Raw genomic sequence first — 14858 nt, 5'->3', positions numbered from 1 at the left:
TCTCGATGATAGGCACCAGGGCAGGCCAATTGATACCTACGGCCCCGCCTCTCCGCCCCGAACGACTATGCAAGCTAGGTAGAGACAACACCGAATGAAGGGGCGGGGCAGCGTGAGCGCAGGCGCAATTGAATGGCCGCTCCCGGCCGGGCCGCGTGCAGGCTCTAGCTCGCCGGTGTACTCCACGCAGCCGCACTAGCACAGGCGGTTGATTGGTCGGTGTGTTAGCACGCAAGCGCAACAGCTTCTGGGTGGGGCTCTGGAAGCCAGGAGGCTTTATGCTTTGTTTTACATAGCAGGTGAGTTAACTGAACCGTCTCCTGCGGCTCTACCAGGCCTCTGAAGAACTAGGGAGACGGAACAGCCTTCAATCGGTTCAACCCAGCAAAGGTGAAGAAATGGGGTGGGGGAGAGACGTCAACCGGCATTTGAGACAGAAATGTGACGTTTTGCCGCAAGTTGTTATGGGAATTGTAGTTTTCACAACTGGATAACAGTACCTGCTGGGATTTGTAGTTGGTTTTCCTGGTCAGCTTTGTGACCGAATCTTACCTTCTTAGATTATTGCTGTTTACGTGATAATCAGTAATAATAACACAGTTTTATACCACTTTAAAATTTACAGTGCACTTTTCTTAAAAAAAAATCCTGGGAGTCATATAGTTGGAGCATCCTCACTTCACAGATTATCAAATATTTTTAAGCATCAAGTGTAAGGCTCTGTTCTAAGAACTAGGTTCACAAAAAAATACAAAAACATTGTTTCTCCCGTCTAGGAGCTCACATTCGAATGTGGAAGACAACATGCAAACAAGTGTGGAACATACAGGACATATCTGGAGAGAGAGAGGGAGGAGGAAGCCAGGAAGCCAGGAGGTGAGGGAGAACAGATCAATCAATCAATAAACATTAACTGATCACTATGTACCAAGCATTGTGGATATAAAAAGAAGTAAAAGATAGTTCCTGTCCTCAGGGAGTTTACAAGGGAGACAAAGCAAGCTATATACAGAATAAAAAGGAAAAACAACAGGGAATTCAAATTAAGAGGGGTTGGCCAACGCTTTCTTGTAGAAGATGAGATTTTAGTTGGGATTTAAAGAAAGCTAGGGAAGTCATCAGGGAGAGTTGAGAAAGAGTCATACAGGCATGGAGGACAGACAGAGGAAATTCCCAGATTTGAGAGATGGAGTTATGGCATGAATAATGCCAAACAAAGTTATGAGAGGTTTTGAATGCCAAACAAAGCATTTTTAATCTATTGAGGAGGGGTGTAACATGGTCATATCTGCAATGTAGGAAAATCGTTTTGGTGGATGTATTGGAATAAAGAGGCTTGAAACAAGAAGACCAATTAATAGGCTATCTCACTAATAGTGAAGGTAGGAGAAGAGGGGGATGCTTTAGAAATTTCTGTTTTGGATGTGTTTGGCTCCATTTTGAACTAAAAGGTAGAGATATGAGATTAGTAGTTTGGGGCGGGATAGGTGAATTTGAGAATCCTTAGGATAAAGATAATGAAATCCTTGGAAGCTAAGGAGATCCCCAAGTGATATGATATTGAAGAAAAAGTCTTAATTGTGGAAAGAACCCTGAGGACACCTATCTTTAGTGGGAGTCACCTGGATGGAGATCTTTTTGGCAAAGGAGACAGAGAAAGAGTGGTCAGACAGGTTGGAGAAGAACCAGGAGAGAATGGTGTCCCAAAAACCTGAAGAGAAGAGAATATCGAGGAGAGACTAATCAGTGGTATCACAGACTTCAAAGGGGTCAAAGAAGATGAGGACATGAGTTCTGGGGCGGCTAGGTGGTACAGTGGATAGAACACCGGCCCTGGAGTTTGGAGTACCTGAGTTCAAATCCAGCCTCAGACACTTAGTAATTACCTAGCTGTGTGGCCTTGGGCAAGCCACTTAACCCCATTGCCTTGCAAAAACTAAAAAAAAAAAAAAATCCTAGAACCATGAGAGGAATGAGGAGGAATGAAAAGGTTGGGAAGAGTGTCTGTGGAGAGCTGGACAATGAATGGATGAGGGAGGCATAGTAGGATTGCCTAGCAACATGAAGAGAACATTCTAGACTTGGGGAGCAGCCAGTGAAAATGCACGGAGTCTGGAGGTGGAATTATTGTTCCATGAACTGCTACAAGATTATAGGATTGTAGAGTACATGAAGGAGAAAAAAGAGTAAGAAGGCTGGAAAAATTTGGGGTACCAGGCTGTAAAGGGCTTCTAATGGCAAACAGAATAATTTATATTTGATCTTGAAGGAAACAGGGAGCCACTGTGTTCATTAATGGGATGCTAGGTCAGACCTATGTTCAGGAGGGACTGGAGTGGGGAAGAGATTTGAGGTGGGGACCACCCAAGCAGACTGTTGTAATAGCCCCTGGTCATGTAATGAGGACTTGTCCCAGATAGTAGCTGTGGTATTCACATATTTGGTGACTTGCTACATGGTCACAGCAAGTAAGTCTCAGAACCAGAATCCAGACTTCTGTATAAGTAAATGATAGTAGTGATGCATCATGTAGGTATACTTATTTGTACTCTTGGGAGCTCTGTCCTAGTTAGGTGAAAGTTTGGAGGAACTCTTTTTTTTTTTTTTTTTTTTTTTTTTTTAGGATTTTTGTAAGGCAAATGGGGTTAAGTGGCTTGCCCAAGGCCACACAGCTAGGTAATTATTAAGTGTCTGAGGCCGGATTTGAACTCAGGTACTCCTGACTCCAGGACCAGTGCTCTATCCACTGTGCCACCTAGCCACTCCTGGAGGAACTCTTGAGAGTAGTCTGGCAAGGTTGGTAAAAAGCTCTTTGGAAGTGAGGAAGATTTAGGTTTGCCAACGCTACATCCTGGCTGTGTGGCCCTGGGCACTTAACCACTCAAAGATTATAAAGTATAGAGGTAGAGGTAGTTTCCTCACCTGGAAATTCCCTTTAGCAATAAAACCACAGGTCCAAAAACTTGTTCTCTGTTTAAGAATTCTGAAGTCTCACAGATCTTTTTTGATGTCCTGTGCAGATTGTAGAGATGGTTGAGGAAGTTGTGGGGATCATGGCAGCACTGTTTTCTGCTTTGTCGTAGGATAGAAAAGGAAGAGGTGACATTGCCTAAGTTGGCTGACCTTGAGTTCTTAGTTACAAAGGAAGATACTAGGAGCTATGAGGAGGGTGCCATATACAGAAATTTTCTTTTCGAGAGTCTTTACAAATCTGGGTTGGGATAAGTACACTTCTGCCCAGAAACAGGAAAAGTGATAGTCATAATCATCTCTGGATTATTTGTAATAGTAGAGAGAATGAGGCAATGATACCCCCCCAAGTAGTAGATGATAGAAATTGTTTATGTTTGAATTTGCCATGTAGTCATAAGTATGGAAATTCACAGTATCCTCCATGGGGTGGCTGAAATGGCTTAAGATCTCAGGGTTATGGAGAGGAGGGTTTATCATGCCCTGAAAATTCTATATAATTGTGATAAGAACACTTGAACTAATACAGAGATGATATGTTATCCACCCCAGTGATATGGTTATTCTTTCTCAGGAACCAGAACTTTGCTAATCAGATGGAGAAGCCAAAAAGTAACTCTGCCAAAAGAAAAGGTAAGCAGGGGGTGGCCAGGCAGCTAGGCAGCGTAGTGGATAAAGCACTGGCCCTGGAATCAGGCATACCTGGGTTCAAATCCAGTCTCAGACACTTAATAATTACCTAGCTGTGTGGCCTTGGGCAAGCCACTTAACCCCGGTTGCCTTGCAAAAACCAAAAAAAAAAAAAAAAATTAAGCAGCCTGGCACGGGTCCCCTTTTCTCCTCCTTTGAATCCCAGACCTTCTTTATTATATAGTAATGGTGTCTAAATCTGTAGTTGATTGGATGCTCATTTTTTCCTGCTGTGTTTATTTGTGCTTTTTCACTTTTGCCCTGTCTTCTCTAATAGTCATTCCGCAAAGGATACTGTTGATTCTCTTGAACCTCCTCAGTGTTCCTTTCAGGAGGATTTCTTAGCAGTGATCACCAGTGTATGCTAGAACTCAGGCCATCTGTATGGGGGCTGGTCCCAGTTCCATATGACCTCTGGATAGGCATTCTGTGCAAAGTCTTGAGACTGCTTCAGATTTCTAAGAATGACTGTCTATAGGCCGGGAAGAGTAGAGCCTTGTTCTGTGACTTGCCATATGTAAGCCAAAGTTGCACATTAGGTAATAAATACATATTTGCATGATGTGAGACACCTCACAAAACAATTTGCAGTGTTTCAGTTTATCTATAGCTTGGACTCCCTCATTTGTTTCCAGTTAGGATTAACATGGAAAATTCTTCCTCTAGCCCAGTGGGCTTCAGGCCACTTTGGAAAGAGGGATATATAAACTAGAGCCCTAGAATGGTCTAAAATCAAACCATTGTCCCTTCCCTACCATCACAGCTTTTAGGGTTCAATCTGAAAGAAGTAGATTTATTTATTTTTAGTGAAAAAAGAAGGCAACCAAAACACAAGCTTTATTTACAGTTGAAAATTCAAAAATAAAATGCTCAGGCCCGCATCCAGGAAAGATCCAATCTGGGGATCACAATGGTGGGCAGAAAGAAGTAGATTTAAACAAATCTTTTCCCTCTTATTTCTTAGTAACAGCTTTCTCCTCCCTCTCAACCTTGTTCCACTACATTGGTAGTTGAAAAATATGACCATTTTGTGTGAATGATTCCTCAAAACTATTCATCACAGCTAGAAAGGCATTATGAGGAATAGTTGACATTTATATTACACTTTGAAATTTGCCAACTCCTTGTTGTACTAAGTTATATCATCTCACAATAGCCCTGTAAGGTTGGGGTTTTTGGTAATGTTTTCCACGTTTTAAAGATGAGAAAACTGAGGTTCAGAGAAGTGAAGTAATTTGCTCTAGTTGTATAATTAAAGAATTATCAGAGGCAGATTCAAACCCAGTTCTCACTTGACTCTGTTTTTTCTACTACAACATGCTCTCTCAGAATGAAGGCTTATGAGTAAAATGATTTAAATTGTTCAGGGAAATGTTACTTTTTTTTTTTTTTTTTTTTTAGTTTTTTCAAGGCATGGGGTTAAGTGACTTGCCCAAAGCCACACGGCTAGGTAATTATTAAGTGTCTGAGGCTGGCTTTGAACTCAGGTACTCCTGACTCCAGAGCCAGTGCTCTAGCCATTGTGCCACCTAGCCGCCCCAGTGTTGTTACATTTCAAAGTGATGATAAGAGATTCAGAATCTGAACAAAAATGAATCAAAATTTCATCTGTTCTGTTTTCTGTCCATCTTCTAGTTTATAGTCAAATGGCCAAAGATAGCCCAATCTGGAGGAAGAAGGAGGAAAAGAGGCCTAGAGAATTCACAGACTGGGTGGTCACTTTCTTCTCTTACCATGAGTAATTTGGAAGTTAATTAAATAGCTTATATAAGCTTTTTTTTTTTTTTTTTTTTTTTTTAGGTTTTTGCAAGGCAATGGGGTTAAGTGGCTTGCCTAAGGCCACAGAGCTAGGTAATTAAGTGTCTGAGTGTATGAGGTCACATTTGAACTCAGGTACTCCTGACTCCAGGGCCAGTGCTCTATCCACTGCACCCCCCTAGCCGCCCCCCAAAGGACTCTCTTTAATGCAGTCTAGAACAGTATTCATTTTTTTGGTTATCATGTCACATCACATCTGTCCTAACAGTGTCCAGCTGTCTGCACAATCTGTTCAGCTGATGATGAAATTCATCTCGTAACTCTCAGTAAAGATATGAGGGACTGCAGATGTGAAATATGTCAGACATTTTTCATACTGTCAGACATGTTTTTTTTTTGCTTAAAATTTTTCTTTGTTATAATTTTTTAATGGTGGAATTGGTATATATGGCAAGGGGAGATAATAGCAGCTAGCTTGTGTGAAAATAAAAGGCATTGGGGCAGCTAGGTGGTGCAGTGGATAAAGCACCGGCCCTGGAGTCAGGAGTACCTGGGTTCAAATCCAGTCTCAGACACTTAATAATTACCTAGCTGTGTGTCCTTGGGCAAGCCACTTAACCCCATTTGCCTTGCAAAAAAAGGAAAAAAAGAAAAGGCATTAATGACAAATACAAATTCATTGAAAAAATGTGGAACAATATAGATCCCAGGACAGATGAGATGCCTAGGCATTCCACTAGAGAACACCCTACAAAATGACACTGATTCCTTCATTAGTCTTTGGGTTCAGTTATTCAGCTAGTTCCAAATCCACTTAAGTATATCATTAAATCCATTGGTTCTCAAAAAGTGTTCTGAGGATCTATTAGATTGGAATTATTTTCATTATAATGCTAGTTTGTTTTAATTTCAAATATGGTAAATACCAAGAGGTATACCCTATATAAACCAAAGCTCTCTGGAGGGTCTTAAATAATTTTTAAGAGGGTAAGAGGGTCCTGAGGTCAAAAAATTTGAAAAGCTCTAATCTAGTCTGTAGCTCACTGTTTTGTACACAAAGGATAGCATGACAGACTTTGACATTTGCTGAAACCTAAGTTTACTATGTCTCTAAGTCTTTAAGTTTACTATGTCTTTACCATTCTAGTGATACTGTTGAGGAAGGAAATTATCTGGCATGATGTGTTCTTGATTAAACCCAAGTGTCTTATTTCTCATTGCTTCCTTTTCTAAATGCTTACCAACCCATTTCTTTAATAAAATGTCCTAGAAATTTGCCAGGAATTGGAAGTCAGGTTCTTTGGTTTATAGTTTGCAAATTTCATTCTTGGATCTTTCTTGAAAGTAGGAAAATACATTATTCTCTCCTATTCAATATCTTCTATAAAATGCTAGTGACAGTGACTTAGAAAAGGCACCTAGGAATTATTTCCTGACTTGACTTGGGTACCAGCTTACTTTTAGGCATTTTTAGTCTGTCATTTCTGATCCCAAATCATTGCTCTTGATAGATAAAATAAGCAAAATACCATCCACCAGCAATGGGGCCCTTCTTTTGATATTCTTTTCACCAATAAAGCTAAAAGATTTTATTGCAGTGGACTGAGATATTTCTTTATACCATTTATAGTGTACTGGGCTACTCTTTTGTATTTATCCTCAGTTGTTTGCCCTTGTTTCCATCTTCTAGATATGTCTCGTTAAAATTCAAGTTGGTCAGTTTGTTTCCTGTGCCACCTCCTCATTGGAGGCCTTCAGGCAGAGAGGCTGATGACCAGATGTTGGGTATGTAATAGTAGGAAATTTCTTTACAGTATAGGTTGAACCAGATGGTTATTGAGGTTCTTTCCACCTCTAAAATTAGGTGGTTCTGTATAAGGTCTTTTTAGATAGTTTCCCTTGTATATCCTCCTTAGAATAATTTCTGTTTGTGCCTTTAGGATTTCTTTCTTGAGAGCTCTCTCCATTCTTCCTGAGTCCCCTTCCCCTGCCAATTATGGGGATCCCTAATATAAGTGATCACCAGAACACTTTATTTTCTAAGCTTTCTGAAATTTATTCCCCCCCCCAAATTTCGACTATTGCCAGGTTTTCTTGCCTTTTCTATAATTCTATAATAGAATGATTGCTGCTCTCAGAGAGACTCCTATTGTTTTTGCTTCTGCAACTGGTGCCCTCTTATTAAATCTTGTAAATTCTGTCTTTTTCAGTCTTCATGGGTTTTGATCTCTTTGCCCTTCTTGGCACTATTGATCACTCCCCTTTCCAGGATGCTCTCTCCCACATTGGCTGCATTATCATGGTGTCTATTCAACCCATACTTCTGCAATTGTCTTTTTTCATTTTTTTCTTTTTTAGGTTTTTGCAAGGCAATGGGGTTAAGTGGCTTGCCCAAGGCCACACAGCTAGGTAATTATTAAGTGTCTGAGACCGGATTTGGACCCAGGTACTCCTGACTCCAGGGCCAGTGTTTTATCCACTGCGCCACCTAGCCACCCTGTCTTTTTTCACTTTTTTGCTAATTTTTGTGATGTGGGATAAAACTTGAACCTTGCTTTAATTAAAATTTATTAAATTTGCATTATTGGGAGCATATTTTCATATGTAGTCATTTCTTATATACATTAATAACTTATCTCCTGGAATCTACCAATTAATTTTCCCCAAAACATCACTCTTTTTGTGTCAGTTCTTTGTTTAGAAACATTTGAATAATAGTTTTAATAGTTTTTAAGATTCTTTTTTTAAATTTTGAGTTCAATAATTTCTCCCTCTCTCCCTGAGACAGCAAGCAATGATGTGCAATCATGCAAAACATATTTTCATTAATCATGTTGTAAAAGAAAACACAGAGGGGGGCGGCTAGGTGGCACAGTGGATAAAGCACTGGCCTTAGAGTCAGTAGTACCTGGGTCCAAATCCGGACTCAGACAGTTAATAATTACCTAGCTATGTGGCCTTGGGCAAGCCACTTAACCCCATTTGCCTTGCAAAAAAAAAAACAAACCTAAAAGAAAAAAGAAAACACAGAGAAAAAAATAACCAGGAAAAAAATACCAGTGGAAAAAAGTATACTTCTCTCTGTACTCAGATTCCATCAGTTCTTTCTCTAGAGTGGATCACTTTTTTTTTTATGATTTTTTTTTTGGAATTGTCTTGAATATTTGCATTGCCGAGAAATCACTAAGTTATTCATTGCTGGTCATCATAGAATATTGTTGTTACTGTATTTCATTTCATTTCTGCTCATTTCACTTTTCATCAGTTCTGTAAGTCTTCCCAGGTTTTTCTGAAAGTATGCTGTTTCTTCATTTCTTATACAGTATTCCATTACAATCATATGCCACAACTTGTTGTTCCATTCCCCAGTTGCTGGGCATCCCCTCGATTTTCAATTCTTTGTCACAGAAAAAAGAGCTACTTTAAATACTTTTATACAAATGGGTCATTTTCCTTAAATATTTTTGGTATACAGACCTAGTAATAGGATTGATAGGTCAAAGGTATGCAGAGATTTATAGCTCTTTTGTTTAGAAATTTTCATTGGTTATTCTCTGCTTTATAATAATTTAGAACAAGTAGTATAGTTTAGTGGGGAGAAAAATACTGCCATATAATAGTTGGGACCTTGGTTACTTAATAGATTTATACTTTCTGGACCTCAGTTTCTTCATCTGTAAAATGAAGAAGGATTTAGACTAAATTAAACCAGAGGCACCTTCCAATCTAAATCTTCTTATCCCTCGAGTTTTTTTTTTTTTAATTCTAGATTTCAAGGCTGGCCAAACACTAACTTCCAACTTTCTTTATCATCTTCCTATTTCATCCAAAGTTAATTCTTGAATACCCCAGAGCCAGTTCTATTCCTGTGCCTTTTCTTGCACCCCCTCCCCCAACCAGGATTGTAGGTCTGTTCTTATCTTGTTCATTCTTCAAGGTCAATCCAAATCTACTCACTTCCATGAAACCTTTCATGACTACTCCAGAGGAAGAAGTGATCACTGTGGGCTCAATTCCTGTAGTCATTATCTGCTATGCTCAGCTTTGTACTTTATGAATCAAGTAATGATTCTTTCTCTATCAACCACATAAGAGTCTCAGTCCTTTAGAGCAAGTGATGTCAGACTCATTTAGAAACAGGACCACTAAACATCCTGAGAAGCCTGCATGTTGTTTTAGGAAAAAACATAATAATATTATCTATGTTCTATTGTATTTTTATTTATTTTGCTTGATATTTCCTAATTAATTTTAATCCATTTCCTCTGGGGCTGCAGCTGTTATATGTTTGATACCACTCTGCTTTAGAGTCATAGTATGCAGAACTTTGTCTACATATATTTCCCATGTGAATGTCTCATCTTGACTTGTTTGTAATCTTCTTGGGGGCAGAGACTGTGCCAAGAATAGTGCTTCTTCATAACTTTCTGACAGTGTTTTATTGGATCTTTACAGCTAACCTCCTTATGAATATGTCCTGCAGATATTGTTATTGCCACTATACAGATGAGGAAACAAGCTCAGAGAAGAGTTTAAATGTTGCTACCTAGAGAAGCCTGTATTTTTATATCAGAGGCAGGATTAGAACCTCGGAATTTCTTAATTCTTAATTACATTATACCACCTCATTTGGTTCAAATGAGATATTTGGTGTTTTGGGTTATGGCCAAAGTAGAAATTTGTTTTGCTTGACTATACATATTTGCTACAAAGACTTTTTAAAAGAGAGGGGGAGGGGCATCTAGGTGGCGCAGTGGATAGAGCACCATCCCTGGAGTCAGGAGTACCTGAGTTCAAATCCGTCCTCAGACTTAATAATTGCCTAGCTGTGTGGCCTTGGCCAAGTCACTTAACTCCATTTGCCTTGCAAAAACCTAAAAACAAAAACAAAAACAAAAAAAAATAAATTAAAAGGGGGGGGCATGTCAATTGAAAACATAATGAAAAATAAAATCCCAACAAATTAGATGTTTCGTTAGAATCATAGCATTCTAACAGTAAATTCTAACAAGAACTTATCAAACACCTAATTTGTTTTAATTTTGTTTTGTTAAAATAGTGTCCAGATCAACCTTCTTTTTATTTCCCTCCTTTGGACTTAACTAACCTATTACCCCCCCCTCCACCCCCAGGATCATCATCATCTGGCTAGATCCTCACACCTCACATCAGTACCCTCTGTCCTTCTGATTGGAGGGCAAAGTGAAGAGCTCCTTCCCAAGTTTCCATTTAAGAAAGTGCCCAGGCCAGCATTTCCCACCCAGGTGCATTTCTTTAAACTTCTCCCTCAGGACATCATACCAGACATCTTCCCCCTCCTTTTAGCTTTCTTTTGTGTGTTATCTTCCCCCCCTACACTAAGCTTTGGGGGCTACAAAGAAAGGCAAAAGATAGTTCCTGCACTCAAGAGGGGTTAACAATCTAAAGGGACAAGATGCTGAAATAAAAAAAAAAAACAGTAAGAAACTGAAAAGGAGAGGGGGAAACATCCAGTATGGGCAAATGATGAAGTCCAGAAGAGTGCAGCTGAGTGGGCAATGAAAAGTTGGCTGGTCTGGTCATCCTCCTTAAATGGAAGATCTAGGAAGAATGCTTCACTCTCCATCCTCTGCTCTCTAACTGAGGCAGGGAGGAGTCCCAGAGGCACAGGATGCTGAGGAAGATGTAAGCAGTCCCCAGATTCATTCATCTTCCAGCAAGGAACCCAGCCACTTGTTAAAACAATCATTCGGCAAAGCTACAAACAAGTAACTTATAGAAAGAATTTCCCAAATCAAATAGACTTGGGGATCAAGGCTTCCTGTTGACATTTTTAAAAAAATTTATTTAAAAATTACATTAAATTTTATTTTCAGCTTTCTTTTTTTTTTTAAGGTTTTTGCAAGGCAAATGGGGTCAAGTGACTTGCCCAAGGCCACACAGCTAGGTAATTATTAAGTGTCTGAGACCAGATTTGATGCTCTATCCACTGCATCACCTAGCACCAGCATGTTATTTTCAGTTTTCTAATCTCTCCCTCCCGCTATACTCTCCTTCACTATTGTTGAAATGCAATAACCATTTTAAATTTGAAATTATGTAATACATATTTCCACGTTAGCCGTGTTCCAAAAGATAAAGAGAAAAAAACAGTACCTCAATCTGCATTTAGGGAATATCTTTTCTTATTTGTTTATCTAGCACCTAGCACAGTATCTGGCAAATAGGAGCACTTAATATTTGTTGACTGACTAAATAGAATTTTAGGTCAGATTTCCATTTTGCCAACTCTGATTTTTTTTGGGGGGGTTCTGTTTATTCTAATGACTCTTGTCAAGGGAGAGTGTTTGAAGGCAAGGATTGATGCCTTCTTTAAGATAGCATTATAGGGGCAGCTAGGTGGCACAGTGGATAGAGCACCGGCCCTGGAGTCAGGAGGACCTGAGTTCAAATCCTACCTCAGACACTTAATAATTAGCTAGCTGTGTGGCTTTGGGCAAGCCACTTGACCCCATTTGCCTTGCAAAAATTAAAAACAAAAACAAAAAAAGATAGCATTATAGAGGGACAGCTAGATGGAGCAGTGGATAGAGCACTGGCCCTGGAATTAGGAAGACTGGAGTTCAAATTCTGTCTGAGACATTTGATACTTACTAGCTCTGTAACTTTGGGCAAGTCGCTTAACCCCTCACTACCCCATAAAATCTTGGAAAAAAATGCTTTTGCTTTAATGTTACCTTGATTTCCATAAATACTCTCCCCTCCTTTTCTTCCCAAAAGAGCCATTTGCTTTACCAAAGAATAAGAGGGAAGGGTATTTTAGCAAAATTAACCTACATATCATCTTAATCTGATAGTATTTATGGTTTTCTGCTCCATCAGTCCTCATCCTTTGCAGAAAAGGGAGGAAAGCATGTTTTCTTATCTCTTATTCTGTTAATTCTAATTATATAAGATTCGGTTTTGTTAGTTATTTTCTGTTCATTCCATTTAGATTGTTGACTCTTCATACCATCTTGTCCCCAGGAACCTCGTCATCCTGCAAGATCACATCTACCCTGGAACTCACACCTCCGCAGTATCCTGTGCCCCTGGGACCCTTCCCTTCCTCAGGTTAGAGAGCAGAGGATGGAGAGTGGAGTATTACTCCTAGATCTTCCATTTAAGGAGGATGACCAGGCCAGCCATCTTTTCATTACCCACTCAGCTGCACTCTTCTGGACTTCATCATTTGCCCATGCTGGGTGCTCCTCCCTCCCCTTTCCAGCTTTTTACTTTTTTTTTCTTTCAGAATCTGTCCCATTAGATTGTTAACTCTCTTGAGTGAAGGGAGCATGTTTTGCCTTTCTCTGTAGCCTGAGTGCTTGGTTCAGGGTGTGGCATGTAATTAGGTGCTTAATAAGTGTTTTTTGAGATTTTGCCATGTTTACCAAATTTGTGTGTGTGTGTGTGTGTGTGTGTGTGTGTGTGTGTGTGTGTGTGTGTAGAAAAAAAGTAAGAGAGAGCACTAGAGGCTTGTTTATTTCTCTTATTGTTAGTGATTTGGAACAATCACTGCCACACAGTATTAATTATAATGCTCAATTTTTATTGGAAGACACTGATTTAGCTGTTTCTAATTTTATTCCAGTTGAAGAGGAATGCAAACTTTTGCCTCTTTGTCGTGCTAAGCCCTCCCCAAGTTTCATTCATCTTCCAGCAAGCAACCCAGCCACTTGTCAAAACAATCAGTCAGCAAAGCTACAAACAGGTAACCTATAGAGAGTATTTCCCAAATAGAACAGACTTGGGGATCAAAGCTTCCTGCTGGCAATTTTCTTTTTTAAAAATTTTATTTAAAAATTACATTCAATTTTATTTTCAGTTCCCTCTTCTCTCCCTCCCTCTACAATCTTCCCTTACCATTGAGAAGAAAAGAAATATAATAGCCATTACAAATTTAAATCATGTTAAACATATTTCCACATTAGCCATGTTCCAGAATATGAAGAGCAAAAAAAAAAAATGCTTCAGACTGCATTCTGAGTTTATCAGTTCTCTCTGGAGATAGAAAGCATTTTTCATTATGAATTCTCCTCCTGTTGACTTGGCTGCCAATCCTGTGTCTAGTCAATTCTCAATTTTTAATGGATAGAGTGGGCCTTATCCAATGCTATTGCTACTTCTTGTCTTTACTCTTCCTTCCCTTCCTCCCAACTCCCCATCCCTTCCTCAGGTTGGGTAATTTCCATAATTGTCAAGACCTTCCAAGGGGTAGAAAAATCACTGACATTCATTTCTAGAGCATTTTATGAACTTTAAATTAATTTCCTTTCAATAACTTTGTTAGATAGGTAGCTCAAGTATTATCTCCATTTTATAGATGAAGAAACAATGACACTGAGAAATAAAGTGACTTGCCTATGGTCATAGAGCAATAAGGGACAGAGCTGGCATTCAAAACCAAGTTTCCTGACTCCCAAATTCATTATTCTTTCTTGTACACAAGTATGCCAGTAGTTCTAAGAATTTCAACACTTCACATCAGAGACTTTGGGTTAAATTAAATCGTTCTGGATTTAGATTAAACATATTTTCCTAATCAGGTGAAAAAGATTTCTTGGTCCAGGTAATCAGAGCAGACATGAGCCCTACTCTTTTTTTTTTTTTAACCTTTTCAAGGCAAATGGGGTTAAGTGGCTTGCCCAAAGCCACACAGCTAGGTAATTATTAAGTGTCTGAGGTCGGATTTGAACTCAAGTACTCCTGACTCCAGGACCAGTGCTCTATCCACTGTGCCACCTAGCCGCCCTGAGCCCTACTCTTGAGGAGCTTGTGGTATAATAGGGAAGATAGCACAAATACCTAAACAATTAAAAGATATGATTATGATTACACAGGCTAATTAAGAATTGGCCTTGCATGAGATAATTGGAAACATTAGAGCAAATGGATTGATATTGCAGGAGGAAGTCCTGAAGTTAGACAACAGGAAAATTGTCAGTTCTAATGGTCATTCCTTAAGAGGCACTGGAGCAGGTGAGTCCCTCTGGTGGAATTCTTGAAGTACATGAGAAGCCCCAACTTCTCTCCCCAATCTGTCTGAGAGATGGTGAGTGAGGGGGAAGTTCAAAGTGTTGATCTTTGCAGAGCCCCACCAACTACAAAATGATCAATTGTGGGATAGTCAAAAATTTGTGTCTCTCCCCTTTTGTCCCTCTTTCCCATCCCACTCTTTCTTTAGGAGTCTACATGAAAAAGCCCCAGGATTGCTTAGGTCTGCTTGAGTGCATGCATGCCAACCTTCAACTTCAAACCAAACTTGCCCAACAACAGATGGCCATCTTAGAAGATCTACAGTCCTCCATGACTCTGCTGATTCCTGGGGGGGAGGGTAAGGACTCTTTGCTGCCAGCTATACGTCCAAATTTGCTGTTGACTTGCCAACCTCAAATCAGTAAATGAATTCTGGGATCTAGTCA

The 14858-nt window shown here is 39.5% G+C and overlaps 1 protein-coding gene across 12 annotated transcripts; it reads left to right on the top strand.

Annotated features, from left to right (window-relative positions):
- Nucleotides 1-109: 109 nt before the first annotated feature.
- TSACC (TSSK6 activating cochaperone) lies at nucleotides 110-14858 on the top strand. Of its 12 annotated transcripts, XM_074223223.1 has the most exons (9): nucleotides 306-390; nucleotides 777-876; nucleotides 3545-3603; nucleotides 5296-5398; nucleotides 7109-7203; nucleotides 12424-12510; nucleotides 13028-13147; nucleotides 14343-14415; nucleotides 14621-14708. In XM_074223223.1, the coding sequence occupies exons 2-8, from the start codon at nucleotides 791-793 to the stop codon at nucleotides 14384-14386; spliced, it is 594 nt and encodes a 197-aa protein (XP_074079324.1). In that variant the 5' UTR covers nucleotides 306-390; nucleotides 777-790; the 3' UTR covers nucleotides 14387-14415; nucleotides 14621-14708. The 12 variants fall into 12 exon arrangements, with proteins under 12 accessions (XP_074079328.1, XP_074079318.1, XP_074079324.1 ...); XM_074223217.1 differs by lacking the exons at nucleotides 306-390; nucleotides 14343-14415 and adding an exon at nucleotides 111-299 and having other exon boundaries at nucleotides 14621-14858; XM_074223216.1 differs by lacking the exon at nucleotides 14343-14415 and having other exon boundaries at nucleotides 14621-14858.

Source organism: Macrotis lagotis, chromosome 2 (assembly GCF_037893015.1).
Source record: "Macrotis lagotis isolate mMagLag1 chromosome 2, bilby.v1.9.chrom.fasta, whole genome shotgun sequence".
In the NCBI taxonomy this organism is placed as follows: domain Eukaryota; kingdom Metazoa; phylum Chordata; class Mammalia; order Peramelemorphia; family Peramelidae; genus Macrotis; species Macrotis lagotis.
Note: the sequence above shows the minus strand (reverse complement) of the source record. Positions and strands in the feature narration are given on the sequence as shown.